This window comes from Carica papaya, chromosome 3 (genome assembly GCF_054855325.1).
Source record: "Carica papaya isolate Zhongbai chromosome 3, ASM5485532v1, whole genome shotgun sequence".
In the NCBI taxonomy this organism is placed as follows: domain Eukaryota; kingdom Viridiplantae; phylum Streptophyta; class Magnoliopsida; order Brassicales; family Caricaceae; genus Carica; species Carica papaya.
In genome coordinates, this window is record NC_142311.1 from 32,355,437 (window position 1) to 32,377,419 (window position 21,983).

General features: G+C 33.0%; 2 protein-coding genes and 1 long non-coding RNA gene across 5 annotated transcripts; 1 reads left to right on the plus strand and 2 right to left on the minus strand.

Moving 5' to 3' along the window:
- Positions 1-1,956: 1,956 nt before the first annotated feature.
- LOC110819951 (uncharacterized) lies at positions 1,957-2,864 on the minus strand. The gene has a single exon (XM_022049305.2). It carries the CDS (start codon positions 2,780-2,782, stop codon positions 2,411-2,413), a length of 372 nt encoding a protein of 123 aa, XP_021904997.1. The 5' UTR covers positions 2,783-2,864; the 3' UTR covers positions 1,957-2,410.
- Positions 2,865-10,269: 7,405 nt separating this feature from the next.
- On the minus strand, positions 10,270-11,270 carry LOC110819892 (uncharacterized). Its single transcript, XR_002540765.1, has 2 exons — positions 11,131-11,270; positions 10,270-10,510 (listed from the first exon to the last, which is right to left on the minus strand). It is a non-coding gene; the product is annotated as an uncharacterized LOC110819892 (long non-coding RNA).
- Positions 11,271-11,345: 75 nt separating this feature from the next.
- Positions 11,346-19,205, plus strand: LOC110819891 (Transducin/WD40 repeat-like superfamily protein). 3 transcript variants are annotated; one of them, XM_022049218.2, is made up of 17 exons: positions 11,346-12,094; positions 12,339-12,411; positions 12,604-12,879; positions 13,034-13,113; positions 13,210-14,391; positions 14,815-14,956; positions 15,358-15,600; positions 15,709-16,003; positions 16,624-16,745; positions 16,995-17,114; positions 17,310-17,441; positions 17,553-17,675; positions 17,914-18,024; positions 18,101-18,247; positions 18,311-18,436; positions 18,712-18,828; positions 18,921-19,205. In XM_022049218.2, the coding sequence occupies exons 1-17, from the start codon at positions 11,346-11,348 to the stop codon at positions 18,936-18,938; spliced, it is 4,056 nt and encodes a 1,351-aa protein (XP_021904910.1). In that variant the 3' UTR covers positions 18,939-19,205. The 3 variants fall into 3 exon arrangements, with proteins under 3 accessions (XP_021904910.1, XP_021904913.1, XP_021904912.1); XM_022049221.2 differs by lacking the exon at positions 12,604-12,879; XM_022049220.2 differs by lacking the exon at positions 18,921-19,205 and having other exon boundaries at positions 18,690-18,829.
- Positions 19,206-21,983: the final 2,778 nt, after the last annotated feature.

The window sequence follows — 21,983 nt, forward strand, 5'->3', positions numbered from 1 at the left end:
CGGGCTAGTAGTTTTCGGCCAGTTTTGTCCGGTTTCGGCCGATTTTGTACTCATTCATGTAAGAAAACACATTAAGATGTCTCGATTGACCCAAAAAAATCGAAAAACAGAAGTTTACTGGCGACGAGTTTTCCGGTGCGGTGGCTCCACCAACTCACCTTCGCGGTTTGGTATTTTTCTTCGGTTAACCTGTGAAAAATAAAATGGTAAATACAAGGGTGAAAAAATTGCACGAAACGGGAATCGGGAATGATCTCATCGGAGGTAATTTTTTATTTTTTCTGCGGCAGTGCCACTAGGCTTTACCCACAATTTCTGGCCCATTCGCCAGTCTTTTGGCTCTGATTTTACCATGAGGGTGTTCAAAATCAAATTTCAAGTGATTAGGAGAATTTTTACCTTTTTTAGTAGTCGGAGGTGGCTCCGACGCGACAGCGGGCGGCAGTCGACTCCCTTCTCGGCGACTGGTTCTTCTTCTCCAGTCGGGGGGGCTGACAGCTAGGGTTAGGGTTTGGTGTGAAGTGAGGTATTTATATCCGTCTCCTTTTAATATAGTTCGTCCATTGTGTTTGATTTGAACTATCTGATCGCGTTTAAATATAAAATGAATATAGATTGTTCATCGTGATTTGATCTAAACTGTACGATCGCATTTAAAGAGAGAATGAATCTATACCGTTCGTCGTGTTTAATCGCGACCGTCTGATCATGCCTGAGGAGGAAACAGATCCGGACCGTCCATGCGCGCAGGAATAAATCTAGATCGTTCGATAGCGGGCATGCGAATCGCCAGCATGGCCTCCCGCGTGGCACCGTGTCAGCGTGCCTTATCACACGACGCGCTCCGGTTCGTCGGAGCTACTGACTGTGCGGTCATACATGATACATTTTTCTTAAATTATGTTTGTTTTCGATTATTTTTTCAAAAACATTTCAAGAACCTAAATTTTCACTCATTTTTTTTAAAATTGTTTTCAATTTCATACTCTACTTATTTTTTCTAATTTTTATATTAAATAAAAATTAATAAATTAAAAAAAAATAAAGTTTATACATTAATTTAATTTAAAAAAAAAATTAATTAAAGATATTACAAAAAATAGATGTCTCTCAATTATTACATAAACTAAGGCTAGAATAAATTCAAAAATTCTAGAAAATTTAATATTTTATTAATTAAAAGAGTATACAATTTTTTACTAAAATTATTTATAAGATCTTATATAGAATTAAAATAATATATTTTAAATTTTATTAATTTTAACAAAAATTAAAATAGTTCTAAGACAAAATTTTATATAACATCAATTTTTTATCATTTAAATATAACTTGTACTAATTTTTATTTCAACTAATTATAGATTTATAAACAAATTCTATGACATTTAATTTTTAAAAAAAGTATAAATTTGAATGTACTTTGATTATAAATTTTAAAACATTTTTTTATTTACATGGGTAAACTTGTGAATTTTACCGGTCGGTAGCAGGTCGAGGCTTTTACGTCAACAGGTCACCTACTGAACAAACCACAAAAATAGGAAACTAGAAAATTACACCAATCTTTCGTTTTTTTTTTTTCTGAATTTTTTTAATTGACCAATGGAAATCTCTTTTAGATTTTCGTGTCTTCTGACTGCAAATTTGTTTATCTCTACCTTGCAAAATTCGTTATAAGGACAGTAAAAAGATGCACGCTCACGTCTCCGTGTAAAAAAATAAAATAAATTATTAAAATTATAAATATATTATTTAGAGTCTATTACTATATTAATTAAGGGGATTATTATATTTTTAATAATTTAAAATTTTTATTCTTATTAACATTCATAATAATAATATTATTATTAGTTTATTATTCTTATTATAATTAATATTTTTCGTTTATTATTTTTTGCTTTAATTCTATTTTGTTCACAAAAATATGCAGATAAATATAAAATAATTATCTTATAATACTTATAAAACCCATATTATTTTGGATTTATAATACTTGTATATAATTTAAGCCCATTTTGTAATACATACTAAAAAATAATAATACAACAGATGGCAGTCGGTCTTCATCAGCAGAGCCACCGGAACCGTAGCTCACATCTCAGTCGAGGCGTATACATATCAAAAAGACGATAATAACCCTCTGCCTATTGAGGAGTAACCGATGAGCAGAAGGATAAATGTGTAATTAGCAGCCCAATTATCAGCGTCTACTATTTTAATTGACAAAAATACCCTTCAAAGAAACTCGTCATACATTTTTAACTCTTAAGGGTATTTTCGTAAATTACGGACCTCCTTCCTTGTTCGTACACGAAAGTCTACGTCCCCGGTATTTGTACAAAAACTATCTTCAAAATTCAAAACAAAAAAAAAAAAGCGAGAAAACTCAGATCCATACAGAAGAACAGAATCAATCACCAGAATCATCATCACCGCCGAAGATCGAAACACGATAATAAAGCAAGAACAGAATCAAAACAAGGAAAAGCGCGACTCCGACTGGTGACCCGCTAACCCGATGGATAGTATCGGGTTCGCCGGTGGAGAAAATGGCGGAGACGAAAGAGCCACGATCTGAGGAGAGAAACTGGATGGTTAAGAGAAGAAGAATGGGGAGAAGAAGAAGACCTACCGGACTCAAGAGTTCCGAGATTGCTTCGGTTATGGCTTCTCCTTGGTCTCCGAGGAAGAAAGGAACCAGAACCACTACGCCGACCACCACCGCGAGCAGCACCCCGTGTGGTGGGCCGCCGCCATGGGCGTGTCTCTGATCTTCGAGCATCTGGTGAATGTGTTTGTTAAGCTGTTTGGGTTGTTATGGTGGAGAAGATGGTGGGGTTTAAAATATGAGGAAGAGAGACGCGTCTGTTTGAAATTTAGACTCGTCTTTTTGGAAATTGCTTAGTATTATTTTATTTATTTAAAATAAAAAAATTGAAATAATTTTCCCCCCTTAAAATTTATATATTTTATTAATTAAATAAAAATTTACATTAATTATAATATAGTTTTTCAATAAAAACATACAATTTTTTTTTAAAAAAATAAAGTAATAATTATGTAACTGAGAAATAACTTATATGTATTTATGGAAATATATATATTTAAAAAAAATTATATTCATGTACTCAGATCTCAAATGCTTTTTTTTCTAAATAAATTAATTGTTTATAAATACAACTGTCATATTGATCCTTATATATGTATATATTTTGGCTTGTTATATATATATATATATATATTTAGGGTTAATCATGTTTTCTTATGATTTATATAATCATTTTTTTTTTTAATATGGACGAGCAGCACGATAAATGGGAGCATGAATCTGACATGTGACAAGATCAAGTTAGTTATTTTATAATCGTCATATATATATATATATATCTAAAATAATATCATATTTATTTATTTTTTATATACTTATACTATTTAGTTATAATACATATATATAATGTCGATAGAAATATATTTTTACGTGAAATGGTAATTATTCTATTGAAACCATTCATTCAACATGTACATATAAACAATGTTTTTTCTTCTTTTATATTATATATGTGTGAATATATAATTCTAATTTATTTTTTAAAGATTATATTAAAATTTAAAATTCAAATAGAGAAGTGTGATGGATCTACACTTCTCCACCCTTCTTGCTTATTGGACTAGGTATTTAATATTAATATTATAGATTTTGTTTTAAATATTTCCTCTACTTTCAAATAAATTATCAATATTTAATCTATTTATCATATGTCATTTAATTTGTTATTTTTTTAATTTACATATAAACAAGTATATAAATATATAAAACACAAAACTTAGTTCTATATGTGGTACGTCATTTTTTATATAAGGGATTGTATATTTAAGTTTTATTGTATTTTTGTTTATGTTATTATTTAGATATTATTAATATTTTATTATGATTTGTAATATCAATATCCGAGTTATTTTTTTTATTAAATTATTTTATTAAAAAATTATTTTATTTTATTTATTTTTATTTAATTAAAATTTTGAAAAAATAAATAAATTAGAGATGAAATTGAAATAATTTAAAAAAAAGGTAAAAATTAGAGTTCGGATGATATTTTTAAAAGAAAAAAATTAGAAATAGGGAGGTCAAAATATAAAAAAAAAAAAAGTTCAGACGCGTAGAATTGCTCAGTCAACAGTCTCGATGAAACGAAACAAGCTGCGTGGCAAGTCACACTGGCGATCTGCGTGCCCCCCGATTGGACGGTCCAAGATCGATCACGCGCGTGGACGACTCGAATTCGTTTCTCCTTTAGACGTGATTGGACGACCGAGATCAGTTGTGATGAATAGTATATATTCGTTTCTTCATTAAGTACGATCAGACGGACGAGACTGATGCGATCAGATGGACGAGATCGATCGTTATGGACAGTCCAAATCAACGCGGAATGGGTATAAATATTTCACATTACACGGGAACCTAAACCCTAATCATCAGCCCCTACCAAAGAAGGAGGTTGACCGCTGACTGCGGCCGTATTGGAGCCACTGTCGGCAGCAAAAAAAGGTAAAAAAAATTTCATATCTGCTCGAAATTCGATTTCAAGTACCCCTGTACCCAAATCAGAGTAAGATGAACGGCGGGTGAGTTGAAAACTATGTGCAAAACATGATGGAGTCGCCGCAACCAAAATTTTAAAATTCCTATGATGAGCCCCTTTTTTATTCTCGTTTTACGTAATTTTTTTTATCATTGTGCTCACCGTCTTTTTCTATGTAGGTTAGCTGAAAAAAGAATCTCAGTTACAAAGGAGGACCAATGGAGTTACCGCATCCGGAGGTTCTCCTCCACTGGCAGGTTCCATTTTTATGATTTTTGAGCCAACCGAGGCCCCTAACATGTTCTTCTGTAGCAATACGGTCAAAATCGACCAAAACTGACCAAAATAGAACAAAATCATCCAGGCCGAGGTGAACGGCCACCTTGAGCAGCGGAGCCAGTGCCGGATCATGGTGACACTGCCATGTAGAACCTTAAAATTGGTCTGAATGAGTTTTGAATACATTATTTTAAATTTTTGGAGTATTTTTAGGTATGTGGCGAGTATTTTGAACTCTACAAGAAAGATTCAGAGAATCCGATACCTATTAGGAGACATAATAGACGGTTCGATGTCTCGAAATACTGACTCGGGTAAGGATTCCTCACCCTATTATTCGTTACGGTAAATTGAGGTCTAACGATGTAAAATTTTGTATTTTCATAAAAAGTTAGAGAACTCTAAAAATAATTATAAGTTACTAGTGGAGTCGGAATTCGATTAGTTCACAATTATCTTGATTTTTCGTTTATTTTTTTTACTGTCCTACTTGCTTGACTGATCCACCGTATGATTAAAATTATTACTTTTAATTATTTTTTCATTTATTAATTGTTTGATCGTGATCTTTATCTGATTTATTGATTTGAAATAAAGACCCTAATTACGTTTCTTAATTGTTGAAGTACGAAATCATATTGTTTGTTTAAATGTCGTTTGATTGATATATGAATATACAATGAGATATTGGTATACACTTATTAGTTGTTTGTTGATGAAAATTTGTATGTGAAAGATTTACTGGGTATCCGGAGAAAGGGCAATCGGGCCCAGTACAATAGGAACTCTACCGTGGACGTTACCTCAGTCGGACGGAACTGAAAAGTCCCTTATCAGAAAAGTTTAGGAGATATAGTTCACCCTCATACCGGATGAGGTATCGAAACGATGAAATGTTTGGCGCCCATATGGCGACAGCCAGTTAATTGTTTAAATTGGATATCAAGTTCAAGGGTAGGGGAACCCCCCTATGAACCTCCAGGGATACCACTAAGTAGATAAGAAATGAAAACTATAGTTTCTTGTTCTCTTATGCATGAAAGTGAAAAGTTGCATTGATATAAGTCTTTATATGTTGTTTTTGAAAAATTCGTTATGGTAAGTATTAAACAAACGTTTTCAAGTTTAAATATATTTAAATAAAGTAAGAGTTTCATCAGTTTTTTTTATACCAATCTTTATTTTTCGTATATGTAATTAATATGATATTCTTATTGGGTTAGTATAACTTATCATTTCATTAACTATTTTAGATTAAGATGATCAATCTCCAAATCCCGATCAGTAAGAAGGTTATGAGTAATTCATTATCCGGACTCTCTTCAAGTGCTAGTGAATGTTGTTTTAAAATACTTAATTATTCGCTTTTCGTTTTATTTCTTTAATTACCATTTTTTTTATAATGGACATTCTCGTAACCTTATTGGACATTCAAAATTATTATATAAGAAATGCAAACTCTAACTCTATTAATTGTTTTCGCATTTAATTTATGAATTTATTTTCAGTTAAGTTATTGACCTTTACATGATTGATATATGTGTATCATCTAATAAATAAATATATATAATTAATGTTTTTTTGCATGTTTTAATATATGTATATAATTATTTTGGTTGTAGTTTAATTTCATATTTTTAATTCATAAGTTTTTTAAAAATAAGAAACAAAATATATTTAGTTAATATATTTTTATTTAACTTATAACTTTATAGAAATAACGAATATTTTTTAAAAAATAGTTAAAAGTTAAAAAAAAATTGTCAAAATGACTAAATAATATATATAATAAAGTTCAAAAATAATTTCTAAATGGGATATTTTAATCAAAAGTATAAAAGACAAAATTTTAAAAGAAGTAAAAAAAAAAGTTTTTCTTAATCTTCATTTTGGACTTATAAGTAATTAACTTATTATCAAACTTTATCAAAGCATAGTAGTTTTACCTCATCATCATGATCATGGAAGACTTTTATATTATAAAATTTTTCCAATTTAATCTAATAAAAATATTAGACACAATTATATAACTAATAAAACAGCAAAAAATTAGTAACAAAATATAACAAAATATTTTGAAACTCAATTCATATCCAATTTTTACGATATTATGACAAAATATAATTAGCTGTAGGTTTATCAATCTTATATTCGTGTAAAAATTGAATTCCGAGACAACTATAAAAATAAAAATTATTAAATTCTTCAAAATATCTTGTTTTACAATTCAATCAAAAGACGAACGGATTCGATATAAGAAAGTTATTTTTTAAAAAAGAAAAAAAAAAGGATTTGAAGGAAAAAGTAAAGAGAGAAGAATTTGCTAAAGACCCAAAAGGGTAAGCAACTTTAATTTAGTCAATAAAGCCATTAAAGAGTGTTTCGAATTTTGGGTAAGTAGCCAAACAGATGAGCTTCATTATTATTCATTTCCAAAGACTTTTTCATGGCATAAACATGGTGGTGTCATATTATTACATTCAAGATCCGACAAATGTATATATATATATATTAAGAAAATTAAAATTAGTGTTTACAAATACATATATATGTATATATATTTCTAATTACCTAATATAACATTTTAAAATAATACATTTTTAAATTGTGACTTAACAATTAAAAAATCAACGTTTATAATTAACATTCTCGTGTTATGATAGCACAAAAAGCTTTTTTTCATGTACATATTGGGCCTACTAATCGGAGACCTTGACTCAACACTTTACTTACCATTAAAAAGTAATGTTACACTTATCAATGATCTTTTTCAAGAATTATAAAATTTATTTCATAATTAATTATTTTATTTTATAGTTTTTTAGCATTAATAATTTCATTTATTAATTAAAAAATATATATAATAAACAAAATTTATATGTATATTAATAATAATATAATCTCTTAACGAATAGATATACTTGAATTATGATACAATCCAAAAAAAAAAAAACATAATAAGAATATTCTGTTTATTAAAAAAGATTTTCTGAATACTTAAACCAAAAATAATTAAAATATTGACCAACGTCGAAGTTTTTAACCCTAGTTGGGATTAGTTGCTCTTCTCATTATGAGTGAGAGGGTAATAGAAATTCATATCCTTATTAAAAATAATTGAAATATCAGCAGTCGACTCAAAAAATAATTTATCGAATTCAATAATTTTAATTAATACATATTTTCAATAATTAAATAATATTTTAAAATAAAGTTAGTTCGTATTAATACAAAATAATATAATAACATGATATATATATATATATATATATATTTGGTTAGGAGGCTCTAAATTATGATAATTTAACAACAAAATATAATTATTATTACTCAATTTGTGGATTTTCATAAACTTTTTTTCATATAAAGACCTCTGCATCTTCTAACTTAGTCATGTCTTGGTCCGGCGCCGTTTCATCTAATGGACTATTAGTCTGGCTTGTGAGGTAGCTTTTAGCCCACTAGAGAAGCCCTAAATGCCTGATTGCAGCCCAAAAAACACATTTGAGTTTTTAATTTATAAAATTTCACTTAATAAATATTTAAAATATATATACAGGATGCATAGTCTTAACTAAAACTCATAACTTTATAGATACTACAATTTCCTATGCCCGTGAATGTTCTAGACCCATATGTATCAGGAGGGACCCACCCCACATTTATCAAACCATCACCAATCAATCATGATCTAAAATCTGCAGTAGAATTTCCTATGATCATCAACATATGATTTACGAACCATATAAATAATATTATAATGTACCATAAAACACCACCACTTTGGTTAAGAATCTAATTGGTTTGATTAACCATTTACTCATTAAAATCTTTAGTTTCAATTTTGGATTTCCAAATAAGGGATTTTTGAAAGGGTACTTTGTTATAATTTATCAACAAAATATAATTGTATATATTCGCAATATATAGAGAAAAAATGTATATATAACATAATTTATTTTATTAAGTAAATTTCCTACGGTAACCACTTCAAAATTTCATTAATGGACTGAATTAATTGATAAAAAAAATGTTGGCATTCATTAATTTTTTTTTAATTATGCTCAAATGTAATTTATACAATTATTGATTTTTTTTTTTGGTATTTTTGTGGTACTATAAAGCATATCGTATCATAAAATTCTGGGCTCTGTAATATACTGTGAGCCCGTGGTGGAATAGAGAGAGGAATCAAATGCATGTGGGAATAGGGCATAGGGTGCCATTGTTGGTTGCTTCAAGCTCTGTCTCTTTCACGACAGCCTTATTGACTGGTAGCATAATTGGCTTCTATCATTCTAAGCAAAAACAAAAAGAAAAAAAACACACACACACACACACTCACACCCAATTTGCTCCATGTTATGCACATATATATTTCCCAACAATTGTAGATTACATAAATTTTAGTATTATTTCAATTTTGGAATTCATTGTCGGTAATATATATAACTATGGGCCTATATATTTTTTAGTTATGTATTTATTTTGTTATTTGATTTTTGGATTTTATAAATTCTCTTCTAAAACTATGAGTTCTATAATATTTGATAATCTTTTACTTGAAAATTTCAGATAATATTTTATATTTTAATATTCATTAGATAAGTTGTATGGAAGATCCCACTTTTACAAAGTAATTTAATTTATATTTACTTTAATTGTTATTTATTTGCTAGTCTATTCATATTTTTAATTTTTATATTACTTTTATTATATATTATAAGAACCATAGGTTATTGGTTTTAAGTTGTCACAATCCTACCTATAAATTTCTTAAGAAGCAAAAAATTTAATCATCATTTTTAAAGGTGAGACTTAAAGTTTTTACTTTAAAATAATAGAAATAATTCACCCGTGAACTACGCACTTATTATGTATATTAAGATTAATGTAAAATTTACTTTTACAAACTAACTTTGTTTTGAATATATATATATATATATATATATATATATACAACTTATTTCTTTTTAGTGTAGAGATGATAATACACTGGTTTGGATTGAATTCTCAAAGTTGGAATTTGACCTAATTGTCTTAGAAAAAGTAAAATTCATGCCTACCAAGTCATTTTTATGTCATCCCGACGTCACTAGTACTATTTTTACTTTGCACGTCTCAAAAGCATTTTTATTATTAAATAAATAAAATCAAAATATAATTTTAATATTTTAAACAATAATGTTTAGCCTTCAAAAATAATTTTACTTTTTATTAAAAAATTACACTTAAAATTTAAAATATCAGTTACCAAATACACAAATTATATATATATATATATATATATTTAAACTCAAATATTTTTTATTATTATTTTTATTAAACTTCAAATAAATTTTTACTAAAAATTAGTTTAATAGTATTTTTAAAATAATTAAAGCTACTCCAGATGCTCACTAACTTTGGTACAAGTACCTATTGCATGGTCCCCTTGGAAACTTTATTTAAAGGAGTCAAAACTCAAGCTTGCACGCCTTGACAGTAACAAAACTACCAGGTGTACAATTCTGTGCCTTGATTTTTGGGAAGCATTTTACATTACTGTTAGGATTTGTCTAATTATATACCTATTTCTCCCAAATAAATGAAAATAAAACTTACCTCAGCCTTGATTTACATGAACCTCTCCACCATGAATGAATCTGTAGAAAAAAAAGAAGAAGAAGAATCAGTAAATAACTGAAATTCTTGACGGAATTCTTATTTCTATATTAGCAAATCAATCATTCAGGAAGATTCCCATCTCCTGCCGACAGTCAATAAGACAAGAAATCTGCTCAAGATAGTGGAAAAGTGCTATTATGTTGCCTTAGAGTTATCATTTCTCCCACTAGTTTTTCTAATAGTTCAATAATTTTACCTAATAATCATTAAGCATTGCATAAGGATCAGATAAAACTACACAGCATTAGGGTGATTACTATGCAAAATTATTAGATTCTTATAAAATATTCAAAAATTACCTCAAAGGTATGATTTTCTCTGGAACACTGTATAATTTCCCAGCATTGATAGGAAATTAGCGTGCAACCCAGAATCAGAAAACAAAATACAAGCAGTTAAACAGGCAGAATACAGTGAGTATCAGTGAGCTTGTTTTGTACTGATAGCCTGATTAAGATAGGAAACAGAAAAGAGTAGAAGACAAATAAACAATAATTTGTGGGAAGCTGATGTGTTAAAGGCTAAAAAAAGTATGTGCCGTAAAGATAAAGGAAGAAAAGAAAGAAGGAAAAGAAGAAATATGTATCTTGGTTCTCACCTCTTTCCCTCCCTGGATTAGAAGTAACCCGTCGTTGTTGTCTTTTTATGCAACAACAGAAAGCTAGAGGGACCATTGAGTTTGGAATTTTGCAGGAACAGTCACGGGAAAATTTTCCAAGGGTTCCACACCTCTGCATCTCTCCCTCTCTTCCTCTTGGTGTTATCCCATGCAGAGCACTTTGACTACCAAATGAAACCATCTCAAACAAATCCATGGCTTCCATGTCTCCTTTCCCTGCATTAGCTTCATTTCATGATCACGAAAAACCAGACCTCAATTCCATACAGGAACTTGTCATTTCTGTCAACAAGTACATTGTTGAGCTCTTAGCAAACACCGAGATCTGGAATTCACTGAGAATTAGATGCACCTCCAGGTTACATATTGAAAAGCAGGAGTTCTTCGAATTTTCAGAGCATTCTGTCATTTCAAATTTGTACTGGGGGATCGACAGCATTGAAAATGCAATTCGAGCAAAATTTTCAGAAGAAAGAACTTGTCGACTGCAGAATTCTGAGAGAATGCTTCAGGTCCCAGCGTTACTAGACGAGCATGGAGTTACAGCTGGAATTCCAAACCACTATTTGGTTGCCTCTTCCTACTTTTATCTCTCAATGGTGAGAAAACTCCAAGGTGATCAATGGCAGGCTGCACTGCATTTTGTCCAAGCATTCTTGGTCTCTCCAAGATTTGTCCAAACTGAAATTGCTCTAGAACTTTGCCAGAGTCTTTTCCCCTCCTGCTCGACATCTGAAACGCATTCAAAGGAGACAGGAAGAAGGTCAGAATCTGTTCTTAGCAAGGATTTTAATGACAGTAACTGTGAAGCTGCAAGGCAGATTGCCAGAAGATATAAATATTACCTAACTTACTATCAAGTCATGTCATATGGAGAGACCACTCAACAGTTTAATGGCAGTGAAGATGTGCCTCTCTTTGATATCAAATCACAGAATTATGGGTAAGTTATTTCCGGCACAAGTTCTGAAATTTGTTCCATACATAATCTTAAAAGAACATATGAAGTAAATTCCAAAAACTACTCTTGCAAACCCAGTACTCATATTGGAAATTTGGTAGGTCTGATTGGCTTTTCTAGTGATTGCCAAATCAAAACAATAACATTCTTCTCAGACATACCGAACTAAGATTTTTTGATTGCCTATGAAAAAAAAAAAAAACTCATATTCCTTCTCCATATACAGGGATGGGACATCCAGTGCTGCAGAATCTTCAAAGTTAGATGAGCATGCAACCAAATCACAAACATATTGTACGGTAGGTCTTAAATTTAATCTTTACCCATTTCTTGTCAATCAGAATGTACAAGAATTTTATAAACAAAGGTTCTTTTATGTCTTCCTGCAGATGCTCAGCCCCAAATCTACCTTTCAAACTTAGAATTATCACCTAAATGAAAATTTTTCACTTCATACTCATAACGTTTCTTTTTCCATGTACAACAAAAAGAAAAAAGCAATGCAGTTTGAGAAAGTCCACCCAGTTGATTTTCAAGAAAATAAAACTGATCGCGTCACAGAAGTACCTAAGACAAATGGGAAGATACCAGAAATTCAAGATTATAGTCAACATTTGAACCAAATTCCAAAGTTAAAACTTCGCAAGGCAAAGTTGAACACAAATCTAACCATCAGATGCCTCCAGGATATCCTGGGAGAATATCAGTCAGATTCACCAACCTCAGTAGATTCACATTACAATGATTCTGGAGAAGATGATTTTATGGTACCTGTTTAAAAGACATCACTATGCATCAATTATTTTATAGAAAAGTTGCATGTAAAATCTCTTTTGTTTCCCCTTTGAAATTTTTAATGGCATAAAAGAAAATAAATTGGCCCTATAGCAGCATAATCTCAAACATGTCCCTTTGAATCAGGAAAATATGGATGCTGTTAAAAGCTCAGGAAGAGCCGCAAGCACAAATGCAGGAGATCTGCAACCAGGAATTTGTCATCAGTTAGGTCCACATTAACTTAGACAATGCTTAGGCCTATCATGAAAATTTTAAAATACCATAATTGAGTAAACTTTTCTAACTTCTACTGGACACAGGAAGCTTGCTGCTCCTTGCTCTACATCAGGCCGAGAGGGCACAGGAAAAAATCTGCTACAAGCTCCTGAGCATCTAATGCACAAAGAAGATGAACTCTATACCAAAAAGTCTTTTTCTGGCATATCTCTCAATTCTATCAGTGATTTAAATTTATCCATCATGGAGCTCCAAGGTAAGGACTCAAACAGCTTTCCTGATGCCTATGAGGAAGATGCTGCAAATCAGATGATATTAGAGATGCATAAAGTCCAGGGCCTTGAACACATAACATCTACTAGTCTGAAGAGCTGTAGGTTCACCCAGAGGGACAATCGAATGTCTGCTACAAGGAAAATGTGGAATTCCCATAGCCAAAAAAGATCAAATGATGTTTGCATATGGTCGGCAAAAGATCCCAAGAGTGAATTACTGGCTAAACTTGAGGATGCGATTTCAAAACTATGTTTTTCGAAAATACTACACAAACATGATGAAGATTATGCTGTAGAAGCTACAACCATTTGTGAAATGTTGAACAGCAAAACAGGGCTAAAATATACTATGCTAAAAGATGTGATTCTTGATCAACTACTAGCAGCTATTACGACTTCCAAGGAGGAAACAGCAATAAGGGCATCGGTCTCTATACTAACAACAATCATTTCAGCAAACAAATCAGTCATAGAGGATATAAAGAAGAAAGGTTTGCAGTTAAGTGATTTGGCAAGTGCTCTAAAACAAAATGTACACGAGGCAGCTACCTTAATCTATTTGATAAAGCCATCTCCTACAGAAATAAAGAGTCTAGAACTTTTACCTGCACTGGTGGAGGTTGTGTGCACTTCAAAAACTTACAAGTGCAGGCCAACATCACTTCTATTGACACCCCCTGGGGCATCATTAATGATTATTGAAGTGCTAATAACTGCATTTGACTACGATACGAACAAAACGCACTTGGCCGCAATCAATTCTCCCCGTGTCCTCAATGGACTTCTGGAAGTTGCAAAAGATAGAAATCTGAAAGAATTCATATCTTTGGCCACTGTTCTAATAAAATGCATGCAGTTTGATGGCCAGTCAAGGAAATATATATCTCAGATTACTCCTGTTGCTCCATTTATCAGTCTCCTACAAAGCAATGAGAAGCGTGCAAACTTCGTAGCACTTGAATTTTTCCATGAGATACTTCGCATGCCACGGTATGAGCACATCACTCATAACCATCTTCAATTTCACTGTGCTATTCTATTGTTATATGGGGACACAAGCAGTTCAAATGAAATCTGGAAAAAGTTTGATTTGTCATATACTGTATGGCATTTGCGCTTGTCGGTATTTTTTACTGAATCTAACCCCCTGAACTATCTCTGCCACTGCAATGATCACAAATCACTTTATTGGCCATGTGATTCAATCTAATCTAGTGCCTCCGAAGGAATGTAAATATGATCGAGAATCTAGCATAACCATGTTTACTAACATTCATGTTGGAGAAAAAGTTCCACCCATTATCCACCAACTATTTATGATGATATTAAATAAAACTATTTATTGAGATTAGTCTTCAACCAAAACATCCCTGTTCAATGACAAAATTCAGAAATAACCATGTTGTTTTTCAGGTCATCAGCCATTAGCCTATTGCAGCAGATATGGAAAGAAGGAAGCATACACCTTATGCAGACACTAATTCTTTGTGTCCAACAATTGCAGTCAGATTACCAACTTTTTGCAGCAAATTTATTACTGCAATTGGATGCACTGGTAAGCTTTTTAACAATAGGAAGACAAATGTTATGGCATAAATTATGGCAAATAAGAAACTTTAACATATGACTTTAGGGATAATCATCCATTCAAACTATTATAGCTTACTCCATGTAGAAGATTTCATCCTTAAGCAGGGATATCTTAAGCTGCCAAAAGAAGTTGCCTAGCTCAAAAATTTACTGCTGCAATTGGGGTGCACTGGTAAGCTTTTTAATAATAGGAAGACAAACGGCATGGCATCAATTATGACAAATAACAAATTTTTTGTATATGACTTAAGGTAGTCATCCATTCAAACTATCATAGCTTCCTCTATGTGGAAAGATTTCATCCTTAAGCAGTGATATCTTAACATGCTAAAAGAAGTTGCCTAACTCGATGACAACTCTATGCAGGATAATTCATCCGGTAAAAGTATGTTCAAAGAAGAGGCTATGAAGGCCATCCTAAAGTCAATGGCTGAAGAAGGTTCTTCAAACCAGCTATTAGCCTTATTCATTTTATCAAATATTGGTGGAACTTATACATGGACTGGGGAACCGTATACAGTAGCATGGTTGGTCAAAAAGGCAGGTTTAACTTCCTTGCACCACCGGAATATGATAAGAGATTTTGATTGGTTGGACCAAAGCTTACAGGTATTATGTGAGAAGTATCACTATAATCCACTCTATAACAAAATATTCTTTTCTTTTTCTTTTTGCCTATAGAGATCTAACAGATAAACAGAAATACATAACTTACAGGATGCAGGTCTAGATGCATGGTGTAGTAAGATCTCAAGGAGTATCATCGACATGGGAAAATCTGTTTTTGATGCTTTAGAGAAGGGAATAAAGAGTAAGATAAAGAGGGTTTCAAGAGAATCTCTCACAACTATTGCATGGCTTGGTTTCGAAATAACAAAATGCTCAAATGCGGTAAAAAATTTGGCATGTGAGATCCTCCTTGGAGGGACTGAGCAATATTTGCACCCTGGTTTTGAGCTTGAGGAAAGGTTTCTGGCATGTTTGTGCATCTACAACTATGCCTCTGGTAAAGGTAATGCTTAACCTGTCTAAGAACAACAAGGAGAATTATTAATATATGAATAGTAACTGGTTAAAATCAATTATCTCACAAGAATTGCTTACGAAAGAATGCACTACAAAGGATTCGGCTACTGATTGGAAAATCAGTACTTTGGATTGTGTCAAATCTGTTAAAAAATTAAAATTTTCTCATAACACATTTATATCATTTCCGAGTTTTGGAGGTAACTTTAATTCCAAAAGTTGTAATTTTACAATAACCTCCAAAAAATGTCCTTACAATCTGCCAAGATGCTTAACCAAATAATGGATCTGAGGAACACTATGAAGAAAAATGAATAATTTTTAGTTCAAGAATAAGTACAAATATGATCCTAAGCACTGATTCTTTTAAAATTTTAGAAATCTATAAGACGAAAAGGGTTTGCCAATGAACTAATATTATGAGAAGCTAATTGATACTTCACACATAAGTCCTAAAACCATTATCCATAAACACACATATACCTGCATATGCTTATAAGATCTGTCCTAAAAACTCCCTGCATTGATGGCCATGAAAGACCTTTTGCATGATCTGTGTTATGGAACCTGTCAAACATATGTTAAGATGCATTTGCTCTAATGTAGGGATGAAGAAGCTAATCCATTTCTCGGAAGGAGTCAGAGAATCTCTGAGACGTTTTTCAAATGTCACGTGGATGGCAGAGGAATTGCATCAAGTAGCAGATTACTATCTGCCAAATAAATCAGTAAGTATTGAATAACACATCTAAATCATATTTGAACCATAACATTTTCTTCCATTTTCTTTTTCGTTTTGGATCCATCTTCTGGAAATTACTGAGAACACAACCATGAAACTTCTAAGAAATTGAAGCCATGAGCATAAGTAACAGATGACATGCCCTTAGGATTAAGTAACAGTACTAGAAGATACAACTGCTTGTTATACACGTTCATTTATCATATCTTGACCAATGCCTTAATCATAAGAGCAGCGTATTTCTTGTGTTCACACACAAACTGCGGAGATGCGTCAGAGCAGCAGTGGTGCAGTGAGTGCCCTCATCTACTACAAAGGCCTGCTTTACAGTGGTTACTCAGATGGCTCAATTAAGGTATAGAAAATTTCATATAATTGCTTCTACATTCATAATTCTGGTCATTGTCAAGAAAAGACTTAAGCATATTTTCTTTGTCTACGAGATACCAAGAGAAAGCTCTAAAGATTACCATCCAATTTCTCACCTATAGAAAGATGATGTGGTTAAAGATCCATAATATTGCCTTTGTCATTTGGGTGATTCAAATAGGTGTGGAACATCCAAATGCAGTCAGCTACACTTGTATGGGAAACTAATGAACACAAGAAGGCAGTGACATGCTTTTCACTCTTTGAACCAGGGGAACGTCTTTTAAGTGGATCCGCAGACAAAACCATCAGGGTCTGTTGATTATGTTTTTTCTGTTGTAATTTCTGCAAGAGCATTAATTCATTACTTGAATAGTTAAAGCCAGAATCTGGACTGATTGGAAAATCCACCTTGCTTCTAAAGGTCTGGCAGATGATCAAAGGGAAACTGGAATGCATTGAAGTCATAGCAATGAAAGAACCAATTCGAAAGTTGGATACATATGGAAAAATTATTTTTGCAATTACCCAAGGCCACAAGATGAAGGTAATATCACTAGCAATCCATAATGCTGATATTATGAGAACCAATATGCTTATTCTTTAAAGTGGAATTAGCATTTATTTCTCATCAGGCTGAACTCATCCTTCGAACAGACACTTCAGAACAAACACTCATATACGCCGAAACTAGATGCTTTAAATGGCAAAAATCAAACTTCCAATAACCTTGGTAGAACTATGTATGGGATAAATTTAACTTTTAAAAATTTCATCTTTACCAGCTGATAGATTCATCGAGAATGGTGAAAAGTATCTGCAAGGGTAAAAGTGTGAGCTGCATGACTGTAGTTCAGGGGAAGATTTACATGGGCTGCACGGATTCAAGCATAAAGGTTAAATTAAGGTCTTGTTTTGTAAAAACTCAAGGACCAATTCAAACCAAACATGACATACATTTTTTTTTTGTAGGAGTTAAACATAACAAACAATCGGGAGAGAGAAATCAAAGGACCAGCATCAATTTGGAGGATTCAAAACAAACCAATCAGTACAATCCTAATGTACAGAGACTGGCTCTACAACTCAAGTTCGGCCGTTGAGGTTTCAAATATCAAGGTAAGCAAACTATGACTGACATAATAAGATTGGAACCCATGAATGACTGAACGAATGATACAGGAATGGAGAAAGCACTGTGAGCCTCAAATGTCAATAGCTGCAGAGAAAGGAGCAAAAATACTAGCAATGGCAGTTGTTGAAGACTTCATTTACCTAAACCGCAGCTCATCGACAAGCACCCTTCAGGTACTTGGTTTAACTACCTGTGAGTAAACTAAAAATGTGCTAGAACTGGTGATATTGAACGAACCTTGAGACAGCCTACCTGTATGTTAGAATCCACAGAAATGCATCAATATTCTCCCAATACAACAACGTCTCACTTTATTAATATGGAGCTCTTGTCCATAACAATGATATAATCAATCCCAAGTAGTTTAGGTTCAGGCTGAAATGGGTTACAAACCAATAGTTGTTCCTTTCTTTTTCTCTAACACAGAAGCATTTCTTATGAAAATAAGATATGGCTGAGAAAAACACACCAGAAAGTGGGAAGAATATCAGCAGGGAGTAAGATAACAAGCATCCTCACTGGCAATGACGTTGTTCTATGCGGTACAGAAACAGGGATAATCAAGGTCATGAGGCATTTCTTTCAAGTTCTATTCAATCTTGTTTAGCAATGCAATGATTTTCATGGTAAACTTACTATCTCCCCTCAAACTAACAGGGCTGGATCCCCCTATAGCAGGAAAACCCTGCAACTTTTTTCATCACAAGCCCGCATACAAAAACTGGAAACCAAAGTCAGAAAGCAAGAGAGCCGTTGTATATTTTTTAAGCACTGGGCCAAATACAGAAGTGGTGTTGAACTGGAATGTGGTTGTAAATGAAGAATGTTAATTTGTAATTAATATAGTAGTTGCATGGCAGAAAATGGGCGATTGCTATAGAGATATATCACAGAATTTTGTCTACTTTACAAGAAATTTATAATATAAGTATTTCAGTTGTATTTTCTACAGCCACATGATGAATTGAGGATCAAAAGTAACGCCAAATCAAGCAATAAGAACACAATTTTCAAATTAATGTCAACATGAACAGAAATAAATCAGTCAGAGTTACCAACAGAAAAACTTGAATTGAATGTTGGTACATGCAAAAGAGACGAAGTTTTCGGTAAACCAAGACAAAGAGGCCGTCATCTTCATCTCCAATCGTGAATCAATAAAGATTTGGCGGTGAGATATGACTAACAGCATAGCCAAGACAACTTGATCCCACACTGCCGGTTATTGCCGGGAAATTACGTAGTAGGAGGGTCAAATTATAGTTACTAAACAATTAAAATGGAAATAGAAAGAATTACTCCTCCCATTCAAGAATTTGATTGCCTGTAAGTGGCAGCCTGATAAGCAGGGCATCAACCATAAATAGCAGCCTCCTGGCTGTATCATTCCAAGTTAACTTTCGCTTTTTCCCTTTCAATTTCTCACATTGCAGCTCTTGTAAAACTGGTTTCAATTTCTAATTAAATTTAAGATTGAACAAACGCTACAACTACAAGAAAGCAGTAGATTTTCAATAATATGATTCGAGATGAATGTCTCTTCGACTTACCGTAAATATTGTGCTGACTGCTTCTTTGTGATCCATCTGTTTTCGGCCTGTATAGTTTAGGCTTGCGCTGCAAAAGTTATACGAACTCAGGAACGTTTTATTTATTTTTTGGTGGAGACAGGCGGTGGAGAGGTGGGACCCATTTGAATATTTAAAAATAATATAAAAACCAATTTAATATTTAGGTTTATTTTAAAATTAAATAAGAAAGATTTAAGATTAAATTTTGTATTTAACAAAATAATCAAATTATAAAATAAAATACTTAGGAATAATTAATGTAATTTATGTTATCATTACCTAAATTTTACTATTTTAATATTTATTATTCACATTATTTTAAGGAATTAAACTTAGTACTATACTTTATATTGAAATTATTTTTACAATAAGATTTACTTAATACCATATTACTAAAAATTATTTCAATAATAGCTATTTTCACATCTATTTTAGTAGCTTATAATACAAAAATTAATTTGACTAAATAAATAATAAATCTTATATTTTAATTATTTTTTAAATTTAAAATCAAATTTAATTTACCGTCAAAATAAAAAGTTGAAAATCTTCGTCTTCGATCTCTCTTCGCAACGCAATAAAGAAGTCTAACTGTTTCTCTCGGCATCTGTCTTTTAAGTCATTGATCAACTATCTATAAGCTAGTAGCAGGGGGGTCTGCGTTCACTATTAAGCCTACGCCCGTCCATTCCTTTGAAGCTTGATCCCGCCCTTAGACTCGTTACGCTGTTCGACTGAACTCGTTGGCTCCGCGTCGGTCGGAACCCGGTTCGAGAACCTTTTCTCATAGATTCCCTTCACCAAGTCATCGCCAGCAATCAGCTCTTATCCCTTGGTATCAAAGGGCGAGTTCCTTTCTTGTCTTGCCCAAAAACTCTCTTTATTCTCATTGGAGAAAGACTCTCTCGCGGCAAGGTTTTACACATAGGGCCAGCTGCTTTCTTTATCTCGCTTGCCGTTAGTCCGTCTAGCGCCTTTCGGTTGGGGTCCGCCCCGGGGGTTAGACCGCTTGGGTTATCTTTGTCTCGAAGGCAGTCAAGGTCTCAGCCATTCTTCTCCCATTAGACTTGTCAATCCTTTGCTCTTTTTCCTTCTCTCTTCCAGTTCTCTCCCTCTACTTTATTTGACAGGGGCGGAGAATACCACTCTATCAATAACAAGAAAAAAGTAGCAATTCAGTTTCAAATGGTTTGAGCTTGGAAACAACCTGCTATCTATCGATAGGCGAGAACAGACTGCTATTGGCTGCTTCGCCTATCTATTCTATTATGGCCGGCTTGGAGACATCAGAGGAAGACCAAGTCAGACCTTGGTACAGCTATCACTAATTCCGTCTATTGCTCCTTAAGGTGATAAAGACTCTGTTTAGTGTAAGAGTCAAGCGGTAAAGGGGCGAAGCGGTTAAGCAGGTAAGAAAGTCATAAAGGTACGAAGGGAATATCTCCATACTAGCAATCAGGCAATCCGGTAATCAGTATTTGGCATGCCCTACCTCTCTCCACCAATGGCTTAGCTATCTCTGCCTTCCTCCTCTCTCTCCCTTTGTTTAGCAAGATAGGAGTACTCTCTTTCCCGCTTGCGGGAGCAAAGGCATGAAGGAGCTTACCTTACTAAGGCATTCATTCAAAGGATTTTGGCTTCATCTGGCGTCCATCAGAGAGCGGTAAGAGTACTTAACATTTCCCTTTGGAAAGCATTTCTTTAGGAAGGAATCCCCTGTCATTTCCCAATTCTTTAGAAGTTCAATTGCCTAAAACCCGGAAATCCCCACTCGCTTCATTCTATGCTTGAAAGGATCAGGAACAGAGGGACAAACAGAAGTCGATACAAGCAGAATGACTAACCAAAGTACGTTCAGTTTCATCACCCGGGCCGGACCGACAGCGGAAGCCTAGCACTAAGTTCAATCTCCAGCGACAACGGTCCCAAATGCATGAACGACGAATTGCCCGCCAACTATGGACGGTATAGAAGATTCACTTCGCGCATACACCGAGAACACGGCATAGCCGCACCCCTTATAAATAACAAGGCCATTGCTTGGCTGCTTTCTTAAGTGAATTGGGGTCAATAGCAGGTGTGAAGCAAGAAGGAAGAGAGAGGCCTGTGCACAAGCTTGATGTTCAAAAGCCCAGGATCAGAGTGCTTC

Coding starts and splice junctions, on each gene's coding strand:
- LOC110819951 (XM_022049305.2), bottom strand. CDS start 2,782: ATGCTCGAAGATCAGAGACACGCCCATGGCGGCGGCCCACCACACGGG.
- LOC110819891 (XM_022049218.2), top strand. CDS start 11,346: ATGGCTTCCATGTCTCCTTTCCCTGCATTAGCTTCATTTCATGATCAC. Junction 12,095..12,338: donor ATCAAATCACAGAATTATGG/GTAAGTTATTTC, acceptor CTCCATATACAG/GGATGGGACATCCAGTGCTG. Junction 15,601..15,708: donor GGTTGGACCAAAGCTTACAG/GTATTATGTGAG, acceptor CATAACTTACAG/GATGCAGGTCTAGATGCATG.